The following is a 20919-nucleotide window of genomic DNA, read 5'->3' as shown; positions in this document are numbered from 1 at the left end:
TCAATATGAGTAGTGGTTGGGGAAGGTCAACACTGTCCAGAAATATCTATCAAAAGAATGAACATTTTATCGCAGACAGTGTAATGTATATGTCTCACAGAATGTCTAAACATCTTTTAAACGCTGTAGTCCGGAACTCAGAATTTTCCGTTAAATGTTTATTTTTCTTTCCGTTGTCCGCGTAACACAGTTTCCGCTTAATGAAGGGAGTTTTACACGTTTTGTTCTCCAAAATTCATGGAACCGTGAAATATTTCCGTTTAAGACAGTTTTCCGTTTAGTAAAGGGTCCGTTGAAGACAGGTTTTACTGTATAATATTATTAACATAACAAATATATTGTATTTGACAACTACAACGTAACGTTTGCTTGCATATTCACAACCACTCCTCGGTTTGATATTTATACTAATCTATCCGGTACTGGGAACAGTTTTTTAACCAACGCCATTTTGAGCATTTTAGAAAATCGAAAATTTTAATGTTCAAATCTCAGAATAAAAATGTTCTTGTGAAACTATATTATCATCAATGCTGTGATCATTGTCAGTGTGTTTTCTTGTATCGATTTGTTGATCGGTTTTTAAGCAAATAGAAAAAATGCATAGGTGTCCGGTACTGTGGCAAGTTCCCTTATAATGTTCCAAGAATGTTAGCAAATGTTTTAGAAAATGTATTCCGGAGAATTTGTTCGTTTCAAAGGAACGAACGGTAAATATATATACATATTCCAATTTCTCTTGCACATAAACAAACGAAACATAAGGAGAAATCGGAGTTAGAACCAGTGTTCGATACAGGCGTTTGTTCCGATAATGTCTTCACAATTAGGTCGAAAATACACGAAACGGCAAATACTGCTGCGTCCTACCATACAATGTTAATAGAAAAAACAACACATAGGAAGCCGCGGCGGTCCTTATTGGTCGATGCAGCACTTCTTGTACGAACAGCAATTTGCCGCGTCGGTACATCGTTTCATAGTGTTTAATAAGAACCTCAATCTTTTTCGGGTGATTTTGGCTTCTATCTGTCTACAGACGCAGTTGTAATTTGCTTCGTGCCACCAAGTAGCTTAATTGGTTGAACCTCGAGAAATGAGATGCTAAATTACACAAAGCAAGTGAATTTCACTTGCTAAAATGCTATTTTTGTTTCTAATATTTTCTTATATGCTAATATCTGTGTGTACAGTCCCTGGCACCATAACGTTTGAGTATTCTATATGTAGGCAAGTTTTAAACCGACTTAACACTAACGACGCTCGGCAGGCCACTAAGAAAGTGGGTAAGAAACTGGCCTATTTTGAACATTATATTGTTTGCTGTTACCCAGTTTTTTTTTTTTTTTTTTTTTTTTTTTTTTTTTTTTTTTTTTTTTTTTTAAAGTAAAGTAGAAACAAGTGAGTTTCGTTCCATTTCACAGTGATTCAGTTTGAAACTGTTGGTGGTAGATCTATTGCTTTCGGTTCCAATACACAAGGTCGGAGATAGAATCTGTTCTTGAGAGTAAGAATCCACACCAAAACTCGCTGCTAGCCATTTCTTACAGCTCTTGTTCTATGAGAGTCAATATTAAAACCGGAAGCGGGAGATTTGTAGTGCTTCCGGTTTTAGTATAAATAACGAAGGAAATGAAATTTTGATGCGCTGAATCAATATTAAAAAAAAAAAAACGCACCTCGCTATCTATTGCCGCTTTGCTCTGCGCTGATCAGTGTTGGAACCGGAAATTTTACATTTCTGACACTTCCGGTTCGAATGGAGAAATACGGTGGAAACAGAATATATTCTTGGGACACTAAATCCGTATCGAGAAATTTTTCTCGTTATCTGTTACGTTTTTTGTTCTATGGTGATCAAATTGAAACCGGAAATGATATATTTCAACCACTTCCGGTTTGAATAGAAGGAAACAAAAATCACTTATCGCTATCTCGTACTGGTTTTACTCAAATATCTATTGACTGACGAGTGAACAAAGTCGTTCTATAGGGTTTCCCCTATTTCTGCATAGCATATTTTGGATGTTTAATAAATGGTGCAGAGTGCAGTGTTCACTCCAAAGACAATAAATAAAAGAATTCCAGAAGCACGATGTTTTAAGTTTAGCATCATGAGATTAAATCTGCAATCTTGTTGCTGTCATAACATATACACACAATAAAACAGAAACTAAAGTTTCTACTGAAAGGCTATTGAGCTGATTTATATACAGAAACACAAATTCACTTTTTTTTTCTTCTATTTATTTATGAGAGCAAGTAGAAAGCTAGATATGGAGGGAGAATAAGTACACAAGGGTGTTAACAGTTCTAGATCTGTGGTATTTTCCATATGTGAAAAGTGAAGACAGGATATGGGGAGTGATCTAAAGTGCATTCTCAAAAGAAAGAAAGAAAAAAAAAACTTCCATCAGCGATGGTGCTAATGCATTTCCATGACGGCTTTTGATGCGTAGTACTAGTAGAGGGGGACGGGAAGGGTTCAAGAGTTAGTTGGACAAACAGAAGAGGGAACATAGTACAGGGAGTATGAGGGGGATGAACGGGAAAACGAACGCCGTGGCCATTAAGAGAATATCGTGTTCTCGACTGAACTAAATCAAACACCGAGAGAGAGGAAATGGAGAAACGAAGATGGATGCCTGGGAAGAGAGCTGAGGTTTAAAAAAACGAAAGAAAGAGAGAAAAAAAGAATGAAAAGGTAGGTAGGGAGGGAAACGAGGGATGATTCGCCCGTGTGTTGAGATTCGGAGATTTATGCAATGCACGTGCTGCCATCTGACGGTCGTTGCCAGAGACGAAACCGGAAGTGGTCGTAGCAGGGAATCCCTTCCCTCATGTTTTATCCCGGAGAGCCTGAAAAGTGGCATACAGAGAGTGGAATAATGATCAAAAGGAGACAAAAGAACGAAAGAAAGAAAGAAAGAAGAAAAGTACAGATATAAAATATTTCACAAAAGAATCAAATCGCTAGTTTTAACTGTAAATATATTGTTAAGAACACAGCAGAGGTGTTCACACTTATGAGTTCTGATCACTGACTCAATTGAGCTCAAGCTCAATCAATGACCTTCACAAAAGTTTCTGGATTTTAACCCTGTCCTTTAGCAATATATTATGTAAAAATAAACATTTACCATACTAATACAAAAACCTGACATGGTATGAATTTGGAAACTTGAAAACTCCTTGACAACATTCTGAGTACGCAAATGAAGCCAATAACTGAGCGCAAGCCCATGTGAGCGCCAGACCAGTAACTGGACAGCAAGCCAAAGCAAGCAAGAGTATCAGAGACCGTGAGCTCCAATCAGGTTATTGGGAGCGAGCTTAAGCAAGTGCGAAATTCACTGAGGAAAGCGATCTTGAGCCCTTAGCGAGTGCGTGCCCCAATAAGATTAGTGAGCATGAGTCTTATTGGGGATAGCGAACCTCAGCTCAAGTGACTGCAAACCTAAGCCTCATCACGGATGACGAACCTGTGCTCGAATGACTGCGAGCCTGAAATAGCGTCAGTCTTACTGAGAATAGCAAACCTGAGCTCAAGTGACTGCGAGCCTGAGCTGGTGTCAGCCTCATTGAGTATAGCGAACCTGAGTTCAAGCTACAAGCCAGAGTTAACGTCAACTTCACTGACGATAGGCTCGAAAGACTGTCTCGCTGACATTACTGAGCACGAGTTTCAGTGAGGATTGTGAGTCTGAATGTGCGCGACCCTGAGTCTGAATCTGGGCACGTGACCCGTCTTAATTCGTGGATCCGAGGGTCACGTGCCCGAGGACCAAATGAGTACAATTTCATGTATTATATGTAAAATTTAGTCTTAGGATCTCCAGCACACTAGTTTGTCCAGGGGCCCATAACGCTGTTAAAGACTGCGCCTGGATTCAAAATTATCATATCTGGAATGTACATTTAAACCTTTTTATTAACGTTAATATATTGTTGAATTTAAACTTACTGTCGGTTTATATTGCATATGCATACTTCTCATATGTGGAAGTTAATTTGTGGGGTCAGTAGTCAGCTCGATTTTTTTTAGAAGAGACAGAAATTAATACTACGGGAGAAATGACAAAACATCAAGAAACAGCACAAAATTGTTATTATTTATGGAATTGTAACAGGGCTATAGATCCTTTTCATTTTACATTCTTGACTTGACTTTTAACCTTATTTTTTGCACATATATTTATCTAATCAAACAATGAAAGTTTCATTGGAAGTCTATTGGCTATGGGCATATAATCTGAAGTACTCACCAACTACCTCTATAAAAATTGTTGTGGAAGTACCGCAGGATTCTGAAACGTTGATATTTGGATAGGGCACATACGAGGCACATAGAGATAGGGCTTCTAAGTAAAGTCTTGACCCGACTACGGTAGGCCCCATAGTTTTTTAGCTCTGGACCTTTAAAGTTCACTTTTTCATGTTTTCGACAGGCCAATAACTTTGAAAGGAAGCATTTGTGCACCCAGGTTGTTCTATACTTTTTATCTTATCTCGGTGTCAGGAATCACCTCGCAAACGTTGTCGGTGTTGTTTTGAAACACCCTATATATATATATATATATATATATATATATATATATATATATATATATATATATATATAGCTATACGTACAGTATTACAATATAAGATTACATCATAGTATTTAAAAATAAATAAATAAATAAACAGAAATCTATCTGTTACTTACCACATCGGATGCAGTGGAGAATGTTTTGTGTACAAGGCTCTCAATTGCCAGCCACTTCACTGGACGATTTTCGTTATCTCCCAAACAGTGGTAGTCGGAGGGAAACAAATCTCGAGAGAGCGCGTTGTCCGTTATTTGCACCCGAAGTTTATCGTCCACCCTGGAAAGCCAAAAGAACAAAACATACAATATAGAACATGCTATAGGAAACGCCTTTTTACATACATATAAGTTGATTGAATATATTAATAATTTCTACGCTTAGACTTGTCTTGTCTTGAATCCTCTCTCGAGGAATATTATAATTATACGCCGCAGCTCAAACAGCCAAGTCGGCTGAAAATTGTTATACGTTAAAAACATGTACTTTTAATGTAACTAAGGAGGAGAAGCGGCGCCTAACATTTATAAATACGTTACTATGGATATGCTAAAACTGTAACAATTAATAAATAAAATTTTAAAAAATTAAAACAATGAAAGTGTAAATATCGTTAATTAAAACCTACTGTATTCAATTCATTTAGTACAGTATTAAATGTGAACGGGTGGATACTTGGTATGATTTTTGACATTACATTTGTACCAATACACCATTCCGATTCATATGGGCCTAACTTGACCAATGAACTTAGATGCATTAAAAGTTTGGAGAAAACGATTTTGTACTTAAGAAGACAACATTAAGATTTAATAGTTTCTCCTTATTAAAACAAAAAGTGATTTTTTTTTTTTTTTTTTGGTGCATATGGCTGAAATTAACATACCATATACTTCTTTCTCTAATGTTCTACGTATTTACTTTCATAACCTCTATATACTTCAAAGATGAGTTAGGAGTATGGAAAACTAATATCTGTATTGCAGACACGTTTCAAGTGAGTAATCGTGGATCAGAAGTCAAATGTACAACAGAAGCCAAAGAACAGTCTACTTTCATTTGGAAGCAGAAGCCGTTTCCACAGGCCACCATCCCGAACCATGCTGAAAGTTCATTGCAGCAGAAACAGCTTATGAGTGAAAACCAGGCCATCACCCAGCGATTGTCGTCGAGCTACTTCAATTATCCATTTATCGCCCCTGACAGATTTGGCGGGATAAGAATTTAGACGTCAACTCCATTTGGTTTCTTCAATTGCCAGCCAGGAAGTGGAACAATATTTCGAAGAGGCTACTCATCATTCATCACGACTACGATGTCAGCAAGGACGAAGAATAACTAAGGCAAGTATTTATTCCTATCCTTTTAGTTAAATAACTTCTGTCCCTCTTTTTACCTTCAATTTAATCTAGTCGCTATTTTATGAATTTGAAATGGTTGAGTTTCATTTACGCATTAAAGCATTACTTTCCATTACAACAGATGCGTGTGGGTTGTCAATTCTAACCCCTACCTACATTCCCTTGATTGAGATTTTGTAATACTTTATTGACTAATATCTAAACTAACAGAACTGCCGACTCGCACCGGCACACTATATACATTAATATTAAAATCCTTATTCAATATAAATTAAGAATTATTGGAATGAGAATGTGGAAGGAAACAGAAGAACTTTGCGAAACCCACGAATACGATGCTGTCCACCACTAACTTACTTGGCCTGGAATTGAACTACGAACCTTCGCATTAGGTGAGTGCTCTACCACTGAACCATCGTATTTCCACCTGGGATGTAGAGAAAGGAGAAGAAAATAAGAGGGGAAAATACCAGAAAGAATTAAAACACATCTGGTCAAGTATGATCGTCCTTTTGATTTTCTAATATACCGACTTTATCTGTCTCTCTATCTTTGGACGACGATTCGTCTGTGGCTTGAAAGCTACGTGTTTCTAATTAGCGCCTCTGGGTGTATTTAATCTTTTTTTTTTCACATCGTTACAAATACTTTTATATTCAATTTGTGTTCCCGAAGTTGTTTATTATAGATCTATTCACATATTCACATAGTTGTTTCACATATTCACACTGGGATATATAGGGAAAGATCAAAGGCAGCTTAAAATTAATTAATACTTACACACAATTTCTTGCCGCGAGATCTCGGTGGACTATCCGTTTTTTGTGTAGGAACTGCATCCCTTGAATAATTTGTATCGCCATATCTACAACTTCTTGCGTAGTTAGTGTATGGGCTACTCCTTCCGGACACAGTTTACACTTTTGAAGGAACCTTGAAAAAAATACGAACATAACGTATTATACTTTATTCTATGCACATTTTATTAATCTACATTCATTATTTTGTTATTACTCTATGGAGATTTATTGTTATTTTATTAGTAACTTAAATAGAATATTGTAACCCACCATTGTGTGGCAATTAGGGATTTAATTGAAGTGAAAAAATAACGAACTCCTATCTACGAACGAAAGCCGGAAACAACTGTGGTGGGAGAAAATCTACTTGATCATGCATCAGTCAATAAAAAGTCATAAACTTCTAAAGGTAACACCAGAGAAGTAAGACAAAACTCATTTTCGAAAGCACGTTCTATCCAGTCTATTTAGGAAAAACGTGCAGAGTTATTATCCAAAAATTTGGTGAAATAAATACAAAATCAAATTAAGGACGAAAGTTGTTTAAGTACACACATTAATATCATGCTTATCTATATATTAAAATGCTAGGTTTTTGTCTCCAAAGAAAAGTGTATATGTTTGTCTCCAATCCTTTCGACAATGAGATTTCGAAAACCACAAGTGCTAGAAACGTGCCGTTTTCGCTGGTCGACTCCTAGATTGTCCAGTTCTAATTGAATATTAAAAAAGCCCGTAGGCCTAACTTCTTTATTACATTTTTAGGGGTACACTGGAAGTGTTGAAATTTAAAAAAAGTAAAGGACCATATCCTACGAGTTATACATCCCAATACATAACTGTGTACAGGGGTTGTATATCTCAGGTGTTTGATCAAGGCCAAATGGTAATGAAAAACGAAGAATAACATTTCTCCAGGCTAAGATGAATCTTTATTGTTTGGAGTGTTGCCCAATGAACATTATATATTACTCACATTATAATTAATAGTGTTAATTACATACTGTATGCAAGAAGAAAGAAAACACTGATTATAGGACTACATAAATTAAAAACTCCAACCGGAAGTAGGCTCAAATCTTGTAAACGGTGCGACATATTGAAAAAATAATCGAAAAATCTTCCCTTTATGGTACCTCTTGCCGAATTTTATCAAGGCGTCCTTCACTTCTTTCTGTAAAGGGACGTGTACAGATGATGTGAGGAATGACAAGGAGATTCATCTCATATATCAATGATGCGCTGTGCAAAGAGCGCAGGTTCAGCTACTTTCTATTTATAATAACAATGTATATTGAGAATTGACTCAGGCAATAAATGTTTGATAAGAAAACACTTGACACTATAATGTATATTGGTTCTGTAATACTTTTCAGCGGAATTAACCTGTAATTTTTAAATATTTAGGATAAATTACAAAAATTCTAAGTATTTGTAAATTTGTTTATGAATTACATCTTCTACTGGTCTAGTGACTAGCGCGCGCGCCTTTGGTTTACGAGATCCCGGGTTCAATTCCTCGTGAGCGAGTCTTTAAATTTAAATGCATTTCGGTAGTTCGGTCCACCTTGGTTCTTCGGTGGTTTGGTCCTTAAGAGGCCCCATCACAGCGAAATTAAACTACCGCTAATTTTACAGTAATTATGTGATATTTTCAAATAGCTAAACGATAATCAAAGAGTGGAAGAAGAGCTCGCTAGACAATATTATTTTACACGAGATACTGTTATCATGACTTACTTATCTGCTTTCGATTTGCAGCCATTTAGAAAATCGGCACTTATTTTCGCGTTTGTAAATGACTGCAAACGGAAAGCTGAAACTCGTGATAATGGTACCTCATGGAAAATAAGATTGCCTAGGGCGCTCTTGTTCCACATTTCAATTATTACTTATTTATTTGAAGATATCACATAATTACTGTAAAATCAACGGTATTTTAATTTCACAGTGATTAGGTCTCTTATAATCTAGGCTCACGTCTCATACACGAACAGAAACCTCCGTGCTGAAAAGGGACACTTAAACTCCCAAACCAACCAAATGTCCTCTGTCTTACAGCAAATATCAATGAACAAGTCTCTTACTTGTCATGAACTGTTTTATTTTATTTTTTAAAGCTTACTTCTTGACCAGTTTCTTTCACACACACAAAAGGTAATTGATGCCTGAAGTCTTTCAACCTGACAATATATTTATTTCTGGTTTTATACACTATGATTGCTAGTTAATAAACGACGTTTAAAGATCCATACATAATGTACTTGTGCGGAAACCAGATTTTTTTTTTCTTTTTCAACCATATTTTTATACAATTTTCCAAATAAAGACTATTCATAATCATCATTAGCATATATATATATATATGTTTTTAAAATTTTGTTCTAAAAGAGTAATTCTTTACTACATGTAAGAGTTATTTTGCTTTGCAGATATGACACTAACTTTCTTCTTTAACGAGCAATAAATTGTCCATGAAGTTAATTTCTTTGGTTGCATGAAAAGTAATTATCGCATGTGCTTTAAAAAAAGGAGGGGAGAGGGAAAGATAAAATATAATAAGAAAATTGTTTGTTTGTTTTATTCATTTCCTTTTTCTTTTTCTTTTTTTCTTTCTTTCATAATTTCAGTTCGTGCCCCTTGAAAATGATTCTAACTGCAATAATGCATGGCCAAGTACAAAAAAAAAAAAAAAAAAAAGTACTGTAACATCTTTGTCAGAACATGCTATACCTATTGCTTCAATATGCATTCATTACTTTAAAAAAAAATAAAAAAAAAATCCAAACGCACCTATAAATATTCTTCATAACAAGAAAGTTAAAAAAAAAATGAACAAATAAAGATAGTGATCTTTCATCACGATATATTTGCCCTCTCCTAGCAAAGCCGCCATTACGTTTTTAGCCATGTGGAAAAACCTGTCTCTCAAACAAGTTACTTCCGCTAGGACCACATAATACTGAAATGCTTCAAACACACACACATATATATCCACAGAAGACTAACACATACATACACATATTTTTTTTTATTTAAAAAAAAGACTAAATAATGAAGCATTTTATTCGTTTTTTTTTCTGGTCAGCGCGATTTCTTATCCTTTCAAGAAGAAAAAACTAGAAAGTTGCCTGAAGTCAAAACAAATACTTCAAGTTCTGAGCACTCCCCCTCCCCCCTCCCCAAGAAAAAATCAACCTTTAGTAAGGTCTAAAATTACGGTTAAAATGCATTCAAACTAACAGTACTACAAGAAAATCTTATGCAAAGTGTTTCAAATCAATTACTCGAGGAACTAGCTTGGATTTCTTCTTCCTTCAGTAATTTCTGTGATTGAGAATTTGATACGGTGCTGCAGAAGTGGTTACGATTTCCTGGTATGATATGGTATGCTCTTCTGTTACAACTCAAGTACTCATTCCTCCTCACACCATCACCTCAACTAACTTCTCTCTTAACCACTTCTTTAGAATCATCGAGAACAGTGCCGCTGTAATTTACGAGAACAATGTCGCTACACTTTTTTTTTTTTTTTTTAATGGTAGGTTATATTTCTGTGTATTAAGGCACTATAATGTTTGCATCTTTGTACTCATATTATGATTCCAAAGCAATTAAATTGGACATTACATAGACGGCCGCACAGTGGTGCAGTATACAGTTGCACCCATATTAAGTAAATGTCAAGTCCGTAATTTAAAAAAAAAAAAAAAAAAAAAAAAAAAACAGGTGAATGTATTATTATATGATCATTTGTTCTATAACTAACTAACTCTATGGCCTATGGAACCGGAAGGTTCAATGCCGTGTACACAATACCTCTCCATTGACTTCTGTCCTTAACCAATTGGATCCATTTGTTCTATAACACAGACTATTACCTTCAAACAAACATTTCTATGTAAATGGAAAATTAAAAATTAATTCTGTACCTATCAAGATGATTATAGACGATAATTAATGATTAAAAATTATTCAACCTTTTAATATAGCACATTTGCTGTTACGTCAGTTTTGTTCTCACTGTATAGTATCATATAGTGTTTATAATAATAATAATAATAATAATAATAATAATAATAATAATAATAATAATAATAATAATAATAATAATATATTTCCTGACGAAGCAATTAACTGATAATTCATAAGGTGGAAAAGTAAATAAATAAATAAATAAATACACTTCGGTCTTCCATTTTTCCTACAGCAATTCATTCAGTTTTGAATACCTATTCTTATCCGTGTTTTCGCTCATGTTGCTCCATCATGTTACTTTCTGTTGAAAAGTTAGTTTCTATGAACATAATAAATTTTGAACATGTCAATGAAGTATTTGTCATAGTTTCGTTCAACAGAAGAATATCGTTATACAATTTCTAGTACTTGTATCTAAATAGTTCATATTCTGAAACATGTATTCTTACACACACACATAGATTTTGTTAGGTATTTCCTTGAACACATCCATAGTTTACAGGTACGTGTATCCATGTACACAATTTCTTTTAATATGTACATAAATGTATTTATTACGTATATCTTAATATTTTTTCATTTACTCTGCATACGCCGCCTACAATCTGCACCAACATTACCAAAATTCTACGTCCGTTACTAGTAGTAGATAGAATTTCGGTACCTCAGAGACTGTTTCCACCAAGGGCACGTGAACTCGTTTGTAACGAAGACCTTGGACACCATTACAACCCAGGACATTTAGAAGTCATTATATGACTTACTGAATCATGCAAAGCTATGTGGGGGGGGGGGAGGGATGTTCCTAAGTAAGATAAATTGATTCTACTTGTTATTCATTTATTTTCTTACAGACCACGATCTCGTTCCCTAATTGCCACACTGTGTATGCAGTACAAATTATTCATATACATAGGTTAGAGAAAACGGCTTTGTATGAATCAGATTATACCATTTTCCTTAATTAACGATTATTACTACTAGTTTTTTCAATGAAAATCGTATGTTAATATTTTACTTACTTTTTGAGGTTAGTGTAACCGTTGTAAGGATATATCAAAAAGGGTGCAGTTTGATCCTGGATGGACACCCCAAGTATCGATAAAATATTCTTATGACTTAAAGCGTACATTGTCATTCCCTCCTGAAGAAGTAAGGAGAGCTGGACTTGAGACGCATGATCTGCAATAGAAAAAAATAATAAAATAATATGAATTGCTGGTACGTAAAAATACAGTGAAATCTGTGAAAAATTACCACACTTGGATCTACAGGAAAGATACAATTCACAAAAGTGCACAAATTCTAGAATAACAAAAATACATGAGTATACCCAAGAGAAGTGTTTCAGTGTTTAAGGAAATCCCTTCATTTAAAACTGAAATATACATTGAAATTTAGTTTGAAAATACAAAGTATATTAGATGCATGACACTGAAAGGACTCCTTTGGGAAGTTTATTGGAATTGGGCCCTATCCCTAATAGCATGTTGGTTTGCAGCAAGTCTTTTACTATATTTGATTTTAACTTGCTAGACTTTCCGTGCACTGTATTCCTGCTGCAGGCGTTTTGAAAGAGTTACCCGCAAATGTCGTAATTTGATTTTCCCTTGCTAGATTTTACTTGCCTCGGAGGTCTGCTGCAACTTTGTAGCAAGTGTGTCAGTTCTAGTTTCTACCAACAGGTGGCACAAAAGTCTAATCTTAGACATCTCCCCGCCAGGCCGCCATCTGTAGTAGGTGCGAAGTGTATCAAGCATTAAAACAAGTAGATAATTAAGATAATTACGTAAGTATCCAGTATGTAGAGATAATTTATATTTTAAACGTGTATTGTTTGACAAAGTTGTTGAGAAAAATATACTGTGTAATTGTTCGTATATAGTAAATGTTCGGTTTGTAAAAGGCATGCAATGTAATGCAAGTATATACCTGCAGAAGACTTACTACACTCACTTACTGAAGACCTGCTGTAGATTTGCAGTGCAAGTGGTATCCTTGCAGAGACTTGCGTCTAACCTGCACTAACTTGCTGCCGACTTGCTGTGCACTTGCAGTTCAAGTGGAATCTTGCAGTAGGCTTGCTGTGCAAGTAAACCCCTTGCAGAAACTTGCTTTGCAAACTTACCATACACTTTCACTGCAGGCTTGCTTCAAGTTCGAAGAGCGTCAACTTGGAATTTTGAATTAAACTTGCAGACTTGCATCACAAGTCTGCTACAAGTTTGCCAGACTTGAATTGCAAATCTGCTGCAAGTTTGTTGCAAGTCATTTTTGCTATCTGGGATGTAACTGCATTAATTTCATCCTCCGAAATCCCAGTAATCTTGCGGCCGTAAGAGCTACGCGCAAACGCAAAGCTGTGATGCACGACTACACGTGAAAATCGAACTTTTATGCTTAAGCGTAAGTAACGCCTGGACATTGTAAACAACACGGACTATGTACCGTATTTACTGCATATAAAATGCACTCCACTTTCTCTATTATATTTTAAGGTAAAAGTACACTCACTGCTTATTATAAACTTTTTCTTTTCTCTTTTTAATACAAAGTGACACTTAGCAAGAAGGATATATAAAATCAATCTTAACTTACATAGAATTGCACGCACTTCTGGAAATGTTTATGAGTGCATACGCGTCCAAAAGAGAACATACTAGGGGCGGATCCAGAGGGGGCGATCGCCCCCCCAGAAGAGGTAACTTTTTTATTTTATATATATAAATAAAACTCATCTCAAAGTTTGGAGCCCTTAAAAGTAGCAGTATGACAACCCACCGCCCCCCCCCCAGAAGTCGGTCCTAGATCCGCCCCTGGAACATACATACAATGAAATGACAAATAAAGCGACTGTATCTAAATTAATATTTACTAAGCCATTAAACTGTATGTAGCACACAGTGTACAGACACAACGAAGACATCAAATAAAACAGTTCGAGAATACTTATTGAAACTGAAACTGAAAATAACAAAAATACCTAGATCGGCATATAAGACCTATTTAATCGTTGGACTTATTCTGAAAGGGGACGAAAGTGCGTTTTATACGTAGGAAAATACGATAATCCATATAGACAATAGGTAATTTATCTCGCAGACAGTTGAAAGGTGTGTAAAAATTAAGTGTCGAGTTTTATTATTTTAACCTAGTTATTGTGTGTCATATGTTTATACAATATTCTCTACCGTATTTTATTCTCTGTACAGTAATTTTCGTCGGTTGTTGGAACAAAACAAACAACAATCATGACTGCTACAATACATGTTTTAGAAAAATACAGAAGTTAGTTATAAGGTAGCAGGGGAACACGGTGGTTCAGAGGTGAAGTGCTTACCTCTGGTGTGAGGGGTTCCTGGTTTGATCCCAGCCACGTGAGTTTATGGTGTACAACATAGTATTCGAGGATTTTCTCGGAGTTCTCACATTCTCATTCCACCATTTCTATGTAATCACTCATCTCCGTTAGCTTAAAGAGCATAGGCATAAGATGTAAAACCAGAAATTTCATTTTGTAACGTAGCCGAAAATTTTCAAAAATTCCTCCGTTCTGCCGACACAATCAGTCGCCGAGTTCATTTTCAACTTCGTATTTGTGTGAACTGGCTTCCCGACGTTGATTGAAGTTAAAACACCAAAGACGGAAAAACTCAAATCCGTGAGAAGGAATGAGATTTACATTGTCAACGATTACTCCACGAATCAGCCGACTTTGTGCAGTTAATCAGGCACCAGTATCAAATTATGTACTTTAATAGTAACAGCAAAGTGTATTTTCTGTACGAGAATGACTTCATACAGGATGGCCCAAAAGTAGGTATACAGTCCCGCACTGATCAGCTCACTGTATTTTATATCATTGAAACAGGTAGACCTAGTTTCTATATTATTTGTTCTCAATATCTTTTTACTTATAACTTAAGCCCGGAACAGTCGAAGCAAATAAATCCATAAACTAGAATGTTATACTTGATCAATTCAGGGGTGTATACCTACTTTTGGGCCACCCTGTATACATTGTGCATTTATACTAATAGTTTCGTATAGTACGTTTTTGACGGGAATAACATTTTGGTATGCCGCGTTGTGTCATGGATAGTTTATGTTGTGCCACGAGTATATAAACGTTGCAGAACACTGATTTATTTCATATAGCGGTTTCAAGTTTTCTAACATTCCGAAGTCCTTTCATGATAACAGTATTTAGAACTATTAGAAAGAATGTCAAGCTTTGTTACTCTCAATTTTCCTATATAATTATCGGAAATAAATATCGGCCTGTATTAAACTGTTATGTGATTCTTATTTGTGGCAATATTAAATTTTTTGTTACATCAGAAGATGATTCGTGATATTTGAAAACATCAGTACAGGAAAAAAAGACCTAAGACGAACATGATACGCTACCCATAATTTACTGGGTCTATACTTTATTTTGCTTTTGAGTGAATTTACATTTGCTACGTCAGATTTGATTGTGACGAACTGTGTGTATATTCTCGTTTTAGCGGATTACTAATATGCGCTCACTTTTCCTTTCACGACTTATTCCATAACAATAACTAAAGTATTTGGGTTTGGTTATCTACATTTAGTGTGTCGGACTAAAATTCAGAAGCACTAAAAATTCTCTACACTTTTTCAGGACTTTTTAACGAGTAACCTGCATTCCCTGACTTTTTCAGCTTTTCCAGGTCGGTGGGAATACTGTACAATGAATAACTATGCACTTCTGAAGAGCATGTCAGTTGCTAAAATACTGAAATCTTGCAACGTGAAACCTTAACCAGTAAGAAAGAGATAAAATCAAACAATTTTGCTAGGTTCAAGGAATTTTAATCTTCAATTCAATAAGTTCATGTGTACTACCATTTTATATATATAGTGTTTTCAGTATTCGATGAGTTGGAAGCACTTCTATAATGTGATTTTCTTCTGCAGCTAAAGTCTTACTTTACTACCGATGAAGATGGACGCAAGTTGTCCGTTGAAACAGTTTGGTCAACTGAACCGAGAAGGAACTTAGCATTTAAATTGTGCGTCCAATAATCTCCTTTTCTTGATTTAGTTTGGAAAGTAGGCAAATTGAGACTTGCAGTACTTGTATTAATGGTAGTTCTTCAAGGAAGTCATATTGATAACAATCATTTTATGCTACAAGCTAACGGAAGAAAGTTTCATATATCTTCAGAAAGCTGTATAGAAGAATTAGCACATTGGATAAGTTTTCCTCCCTTACTTCGTAATGATAAAATGTAAATTTTTACCATCGTGACAGACCCTCAAGAGCCGCCACTGACTAATACCAAGGCTCGAAAATGCTACAATGTTGAGTTTTCTTCCCTCACCATTCAGGGTGAACCAGACCATCATTTCTTCTCTCTTCCATGCTTTCTATATATTATTATTATTACTTTATTTATTTTTTTTAATCTGGTTCTTTATTTTGACCTTCCCGGGTGGTAACCCTAATTATTAGTTCTATACATTATTTTTCCCTTTTAAATATAAAAAGTAATTTTCTCATCACCATAACAACCAATATTATTCCGCCATTTGTAATTATTACTTTTTTTTTCATTAACTCTAGTCAGATGAAGGCCTAAAAACAAAAAGAAAAGTTCACTTCGAAATGCCAATTAGCCAGTATTAAAACCGCTGCTCGGAAACGTGCAAAATCCATTGCTGCTATTTCTCTAGAGCTCCAATCTATCTATATATATGCTCTTATTTTTTCTGCTCGTCCACTTGGCTGGTTAATATCTTTCACAGGTGGCGAGAGCGTATGCAAATTCGAAATACGCACTCACACGCATGCAATGTTAGCCACAATCACCTGGATCGGATCACGCATGACGAGAGATAGTGCTTCTCTGTGGGGAATTCACCGACTGAGTCCACACAGAGAGAGAGAGACAGACCTATGTAACAGTCCGTTCCTCCTCTTTCCACCGTGCATGTCTTCCGCAAAACCTATGAGCTAGCTCTAAATCACTTGATCAACACGGTTTTCCAAAGCATGTTCAGTCTCGAGCTTTAATTAAATCGAAAATGCGTTCCCTGGTTTATACGAAGCCTGCTTTACACTACACTGGACAGATGCCATGATTAGACAATACTCGGCTGATCAAGGGATTATAGATAGTTGGGTGCGGACACTTCTTCTCCTAGTTTTCTCTAGCATACGTCAAAGTTAGCAAGCAAACTCTGCGTTTGATAACTTTCAGTATAACTTTAAAAAATACTTCAATGAGCGAAGTAACATTTTAATGTATTTAAAACTTAAATTTAAAACGAATCAATACAAGCGACTCACTTGATAGGCTGATGATCACATCAAATCATTTCTCCTAACAGGAAGACTTAAAACTTCCTGTAGTATCACGGCCGTGCACAGAACTTAAAATCAATAGAAAAGGAGAATTAACTATTGCGGTTGACTGTACCATAGAAAGATAATTGTGCAAATTATGTACTTACCTGTAACAGTCTTTACAAGGACTTCTTCTTCTGCACCATCTTCCTCTTTATAGGTACCTTTGTACACTCGGCCAAACGTACCTTCGTGTACAACGCTGCGGAGACGAATGCGGCACCTACGAAGACAGAGTAAAATATATTAAGATTAACTTATTATAATTACTAAATATACGCTTTTAATATATAAGAATTGACAAATGTCTTTATTTAAATAACAGCGTTCTGTTATAGTTGTACTTATCTCAAGAATTACTCACTTTCAAAATTATAAATAAAAAATTAAGCTGTATTTAACTAGCCACGGAGCACATCGTGTAGATCTCTTAGTTCTGGGCACCTGATTGGTGTATTCCATAGAATTCACGAATCTATCAAATGAAGTATAACATTTAACTCCAGCTAATGGCGTTGATGTAATATATACAGTGCAAATTCAAGAAAGACAGAAAGATAATAATAACAATAATAACTTCCCAACTTATTGCCTTATTGGAACACTTGCTGAGAAATACATTTTATTCCTCTACATAATTACTCAACAGGGATACTGTCTCTCGCCTACATTATTTAATATACAGGGGTTAGACCAAAAAAAAATCTAAATACACTTCATACATGACACGTAAGTTTGGCCTTCCACTGTAGAACACGTGTTGCGGTTGCCGATCGTTTTTTTGTTTTCAATGTGTCATGTTTACCTTCCTCTTCCGTCAGCAGTAACCAGTTCACCTGTGAGTGTCGTGGTGTGAAAGTGGTGCGGTAATATGGGCGACCTGACAGACTTCCAAAGAGATATGATCGTTGTGCCCGTCTGGTTGGAGCTTCAGTAGTGGAGTGGAGTTGGCAACAGTGGCGAACATTGGACACAGTGGCGAAAGGCACTGTGTCCAATGTCACGAGGGCATACACAATTCATGGGCAAACGGCGTCTGCAAAGCACAACAGTGGTCGAAAGACAATCCTGTCAGATAGAAACCAGAGGATATTAAAACGGATTGTAGCAGATAACAGAAGACTACTGCAATGAAAATTACGTCTGAACTCAATTCCGGCATATAGAACTCGGTTTCATCGAAAACACTGCGACGGGAACTTCATAAAATGAAAATTCATGGCAGGGCCGCTATTGCCAAAGCCCTGGTCACAGCAGTAAATGCGAAGAGGCGTATCCAGTGGTGCAAGAACCATAAGGCGTGGACTCATGAGCAGTGGAATGTGATCCGATGAATCGACCTTCACCTTGTTTTCAGCAACCGGTCGTGTTTACGTATGGAGAACACCGTCGCAAGCCTATGATACAGACTGTCTGCTCCCAACTGTAAAGCATCGGGGTGGTTCTGTTACAGATGTGCCGTGATATTGTGGTTTTCTGCATGTCCCATCATAGCCCTGCATGGAATGATGAATGCTAAGGCGTATGAGGCCATTTTCGGGGACCAGGTTGTACCCATTCCCCAAATATTGTTCCCTGATGGTGATGGAATCTACCAAGATGATTTGGCACCCTGTCATGCTGCAAAAACGGTGAAATCATGGTTTGAGGAGCATAACCAGGAGCTATCATACCTCCCCTGGGTCCCACAATCACCAGATCTGAACATCATTGAGCCATTGTGGTCTGAGTTAGAAAGTCGTGTTCGGTCTCATTACCCTTCACCAGCATCCCTCAAGGAACTGGAGCATGTTTTGGAGGAACAATGGTACAAAATCCCATACACCACGATTCAGGAACTGTATATGTCCATTCCACGTCGGATCCAAGCTGTTTTGGACGCAAAAGGAGGCCCCACACCATACTAGGTATGATTTTCAAATTTTTGCAAACGTTTTAGATTTTTTTGTCCAGCCCCTGTATATCTAGGAGAGATAGTGAAAAAGAGCCTACAAAATGAAGACGTCATTTCAGTGGGAGGTAGAATGATTAGGTGTATACGATTTGCAGAGATGGCGCTTGTTGCAGAATCTGAAGAAAAAATAAATAAGATGTTAGAAAACTTGAGGAAGGGCTCTGAAGAATATGGGATGAAAATAAATGTTAGAAAGACAAAAGCCATGGTGATTGGAACTAAAGGGTCGGTGTCAAATATATAGAAGTAGAAAGAGAGAAAATAAAACAGGTGACTAGTTTTCGATACCTAGGTAGTATTATTAGTAATGATATGAAGTGTGAACGTAAAATAAAAGCAAGAATAGGAATGGCAAAAGAAGTCTTTAGGAGAGAAAAAATATTATTTTGTGGAAGCTTGAATAAATAGTTGAGAAAAAGACTCATAAAGTGCTTCGTATGAAGCATTGTGGTGTATGGATCAGAAATATGGTCATTACGCAAAAAATGATTGGAATCTTTCGAAATGTGAATGTAGAGAAAAGCGAGAATTAATTAGGTCGAGTGGTAAACGAATGAGAGGGTGTTAGAAATGGTGGAGGGAAAAAGAACAATTTTAAATACTATTAAGAAAGGAAGAGAAACTAGTTGTAACATTGGCTAAGAAGAAACTGCATCATGAGGGACGTTTTATGGGCATGGTGGCAGGAAAGAGACGGATGGAGAGAACGATCTTACAATTAATGAACGATATCAAAACAGAGAAATCGTACGTAAAGACGAAGAGTTTAGCGGAAGACCGTGTGGAGCATGGAAGCTTCTCAGCTGCAGCAAGTGACCTGCCAATAATGGCAGAACACCTCTGATGATGATAATGATGACAATTATTCAATGAACAAAAACGAGCTCTAAATTTCCTGGTGCATTAACCACGAAGTGCTTTATCGAGATTTTCCTGCTTGGTCTTATTTCCTCATTCCAAAAGGTTTTCGTTATCGTGTACTTCTCCGTTTCCATTAGCCTATATCCATTACTTCTCTTTCTCCAATTACAATTGTTCATGTTACTCCTATCCATTCCTCAAGAAACAAATACATCGTTTACAATAGTCTTTCCTAAAACTCGTGCCACATGAGTTTAGAAGTGTATGTGTGTTATAGATGATTGTTTCACAGGTAAAATAATCTAATCACTGACTTTTGGAATACCCGGTATATCTATGTAACTAATACATGATACACGTTGTTCTAACACGCTTTAATTCTTTTAAAAGTGAATTTATTGATCTTCAAGTAGTGAATCTCTCTTTCATGATTCATAGGGAAATCGCGTCTTTGGATTTCGTGACAGTTAAACTAACCATTCAATTACATGACGATCGGTCACGATATCTTTTACAGTACAAACATTCTACTGTGCGTCTGGAAAAGCTTTGAATAGTTTATTATCTACAATATCTACTCAATACTTTTTTTTTTTTTAATTCTCTGAATAGACAAAAGGGGAACTAGAAATGTAAATGAATCACTAAATTATGTCTGTAGTAATGGAAGTCCATGATTTTAGGGCACTTCTGTCACGGAATAACTTTCTTGAGAAATAGCCACTTCACAATTGATTTGTGCTCTAAAACACGACAAATCTATGACGGTCACTCAAGATGGGGATAAGTTCTTTTGCTTTCAAGCAAGCAACGAAGGAAGTGTGGTAAGGTTGCACATGCCGAGTGTAAACAGCTCACGATAAATCTTCGAGAAAATGGAGATAAAAATAATCATTAATTTTGTAAACCTAAAAACTGATGTTGTACACAAGATCCAAATCACTTACTAAGGTGAACCTGATACTGAAATACATCGTCATTTAGCTCTTCATAAGAAACT

The 20919-nt window shown here is 36.1% G+C and overlaps 1 protein-coding gene across 3 annotated transcripts in view; it reads right to left on the bottom strand.

Annotated features, from left to right (window-relative positions):
- dnt (tyrosine-protein kinase Dnt) overlaps positions 1-20919 on the bottom strand; it is a 314732-nt gene that overhangs the window by 12665 nt on the left and 281148 nt on the right. For all 3 annotated transcript variants that reach the window (XM_081755891.1, XM_081755892.1, XM_081755894.1), the window contains 4 exons: positions 17212-17327; positions 11751-11910; positions 6731-6883; positions 4709-4868 (listed from right to left, as the gene is read on the bottom strand). In XM_081755891.1, the coding sequence (XP_081612017.1) occupies positions 4709-4868; positions 6731-6883; positions 11751-11910; positions 17212-17327 (589 nt within the window). The remainder of the gene's footprint in view (positions 1-4708; positions 4869-6730; positions 6884-11750; positions 11911-17211; positions 17328-20919) is intronic.

The sequence above is a fragment of the Thermobia domestica genome, chromosome 4 (genome assembly GCF_964235325.1).
Source record: "Thermobia domestica chromosome 4, izTheDome1.hap1.1, whole genome shotgun sequence".
Classification (NCBI taxonomy): Eukaryota; Metazoa; Arthropoda; class Insecta; order Zygentoma; family Lepismatidae; genus Thermobia; species Thermobia domestica.
This window is presented reverse-complemented; position numbering and strand designations above follow the sequence as displayed.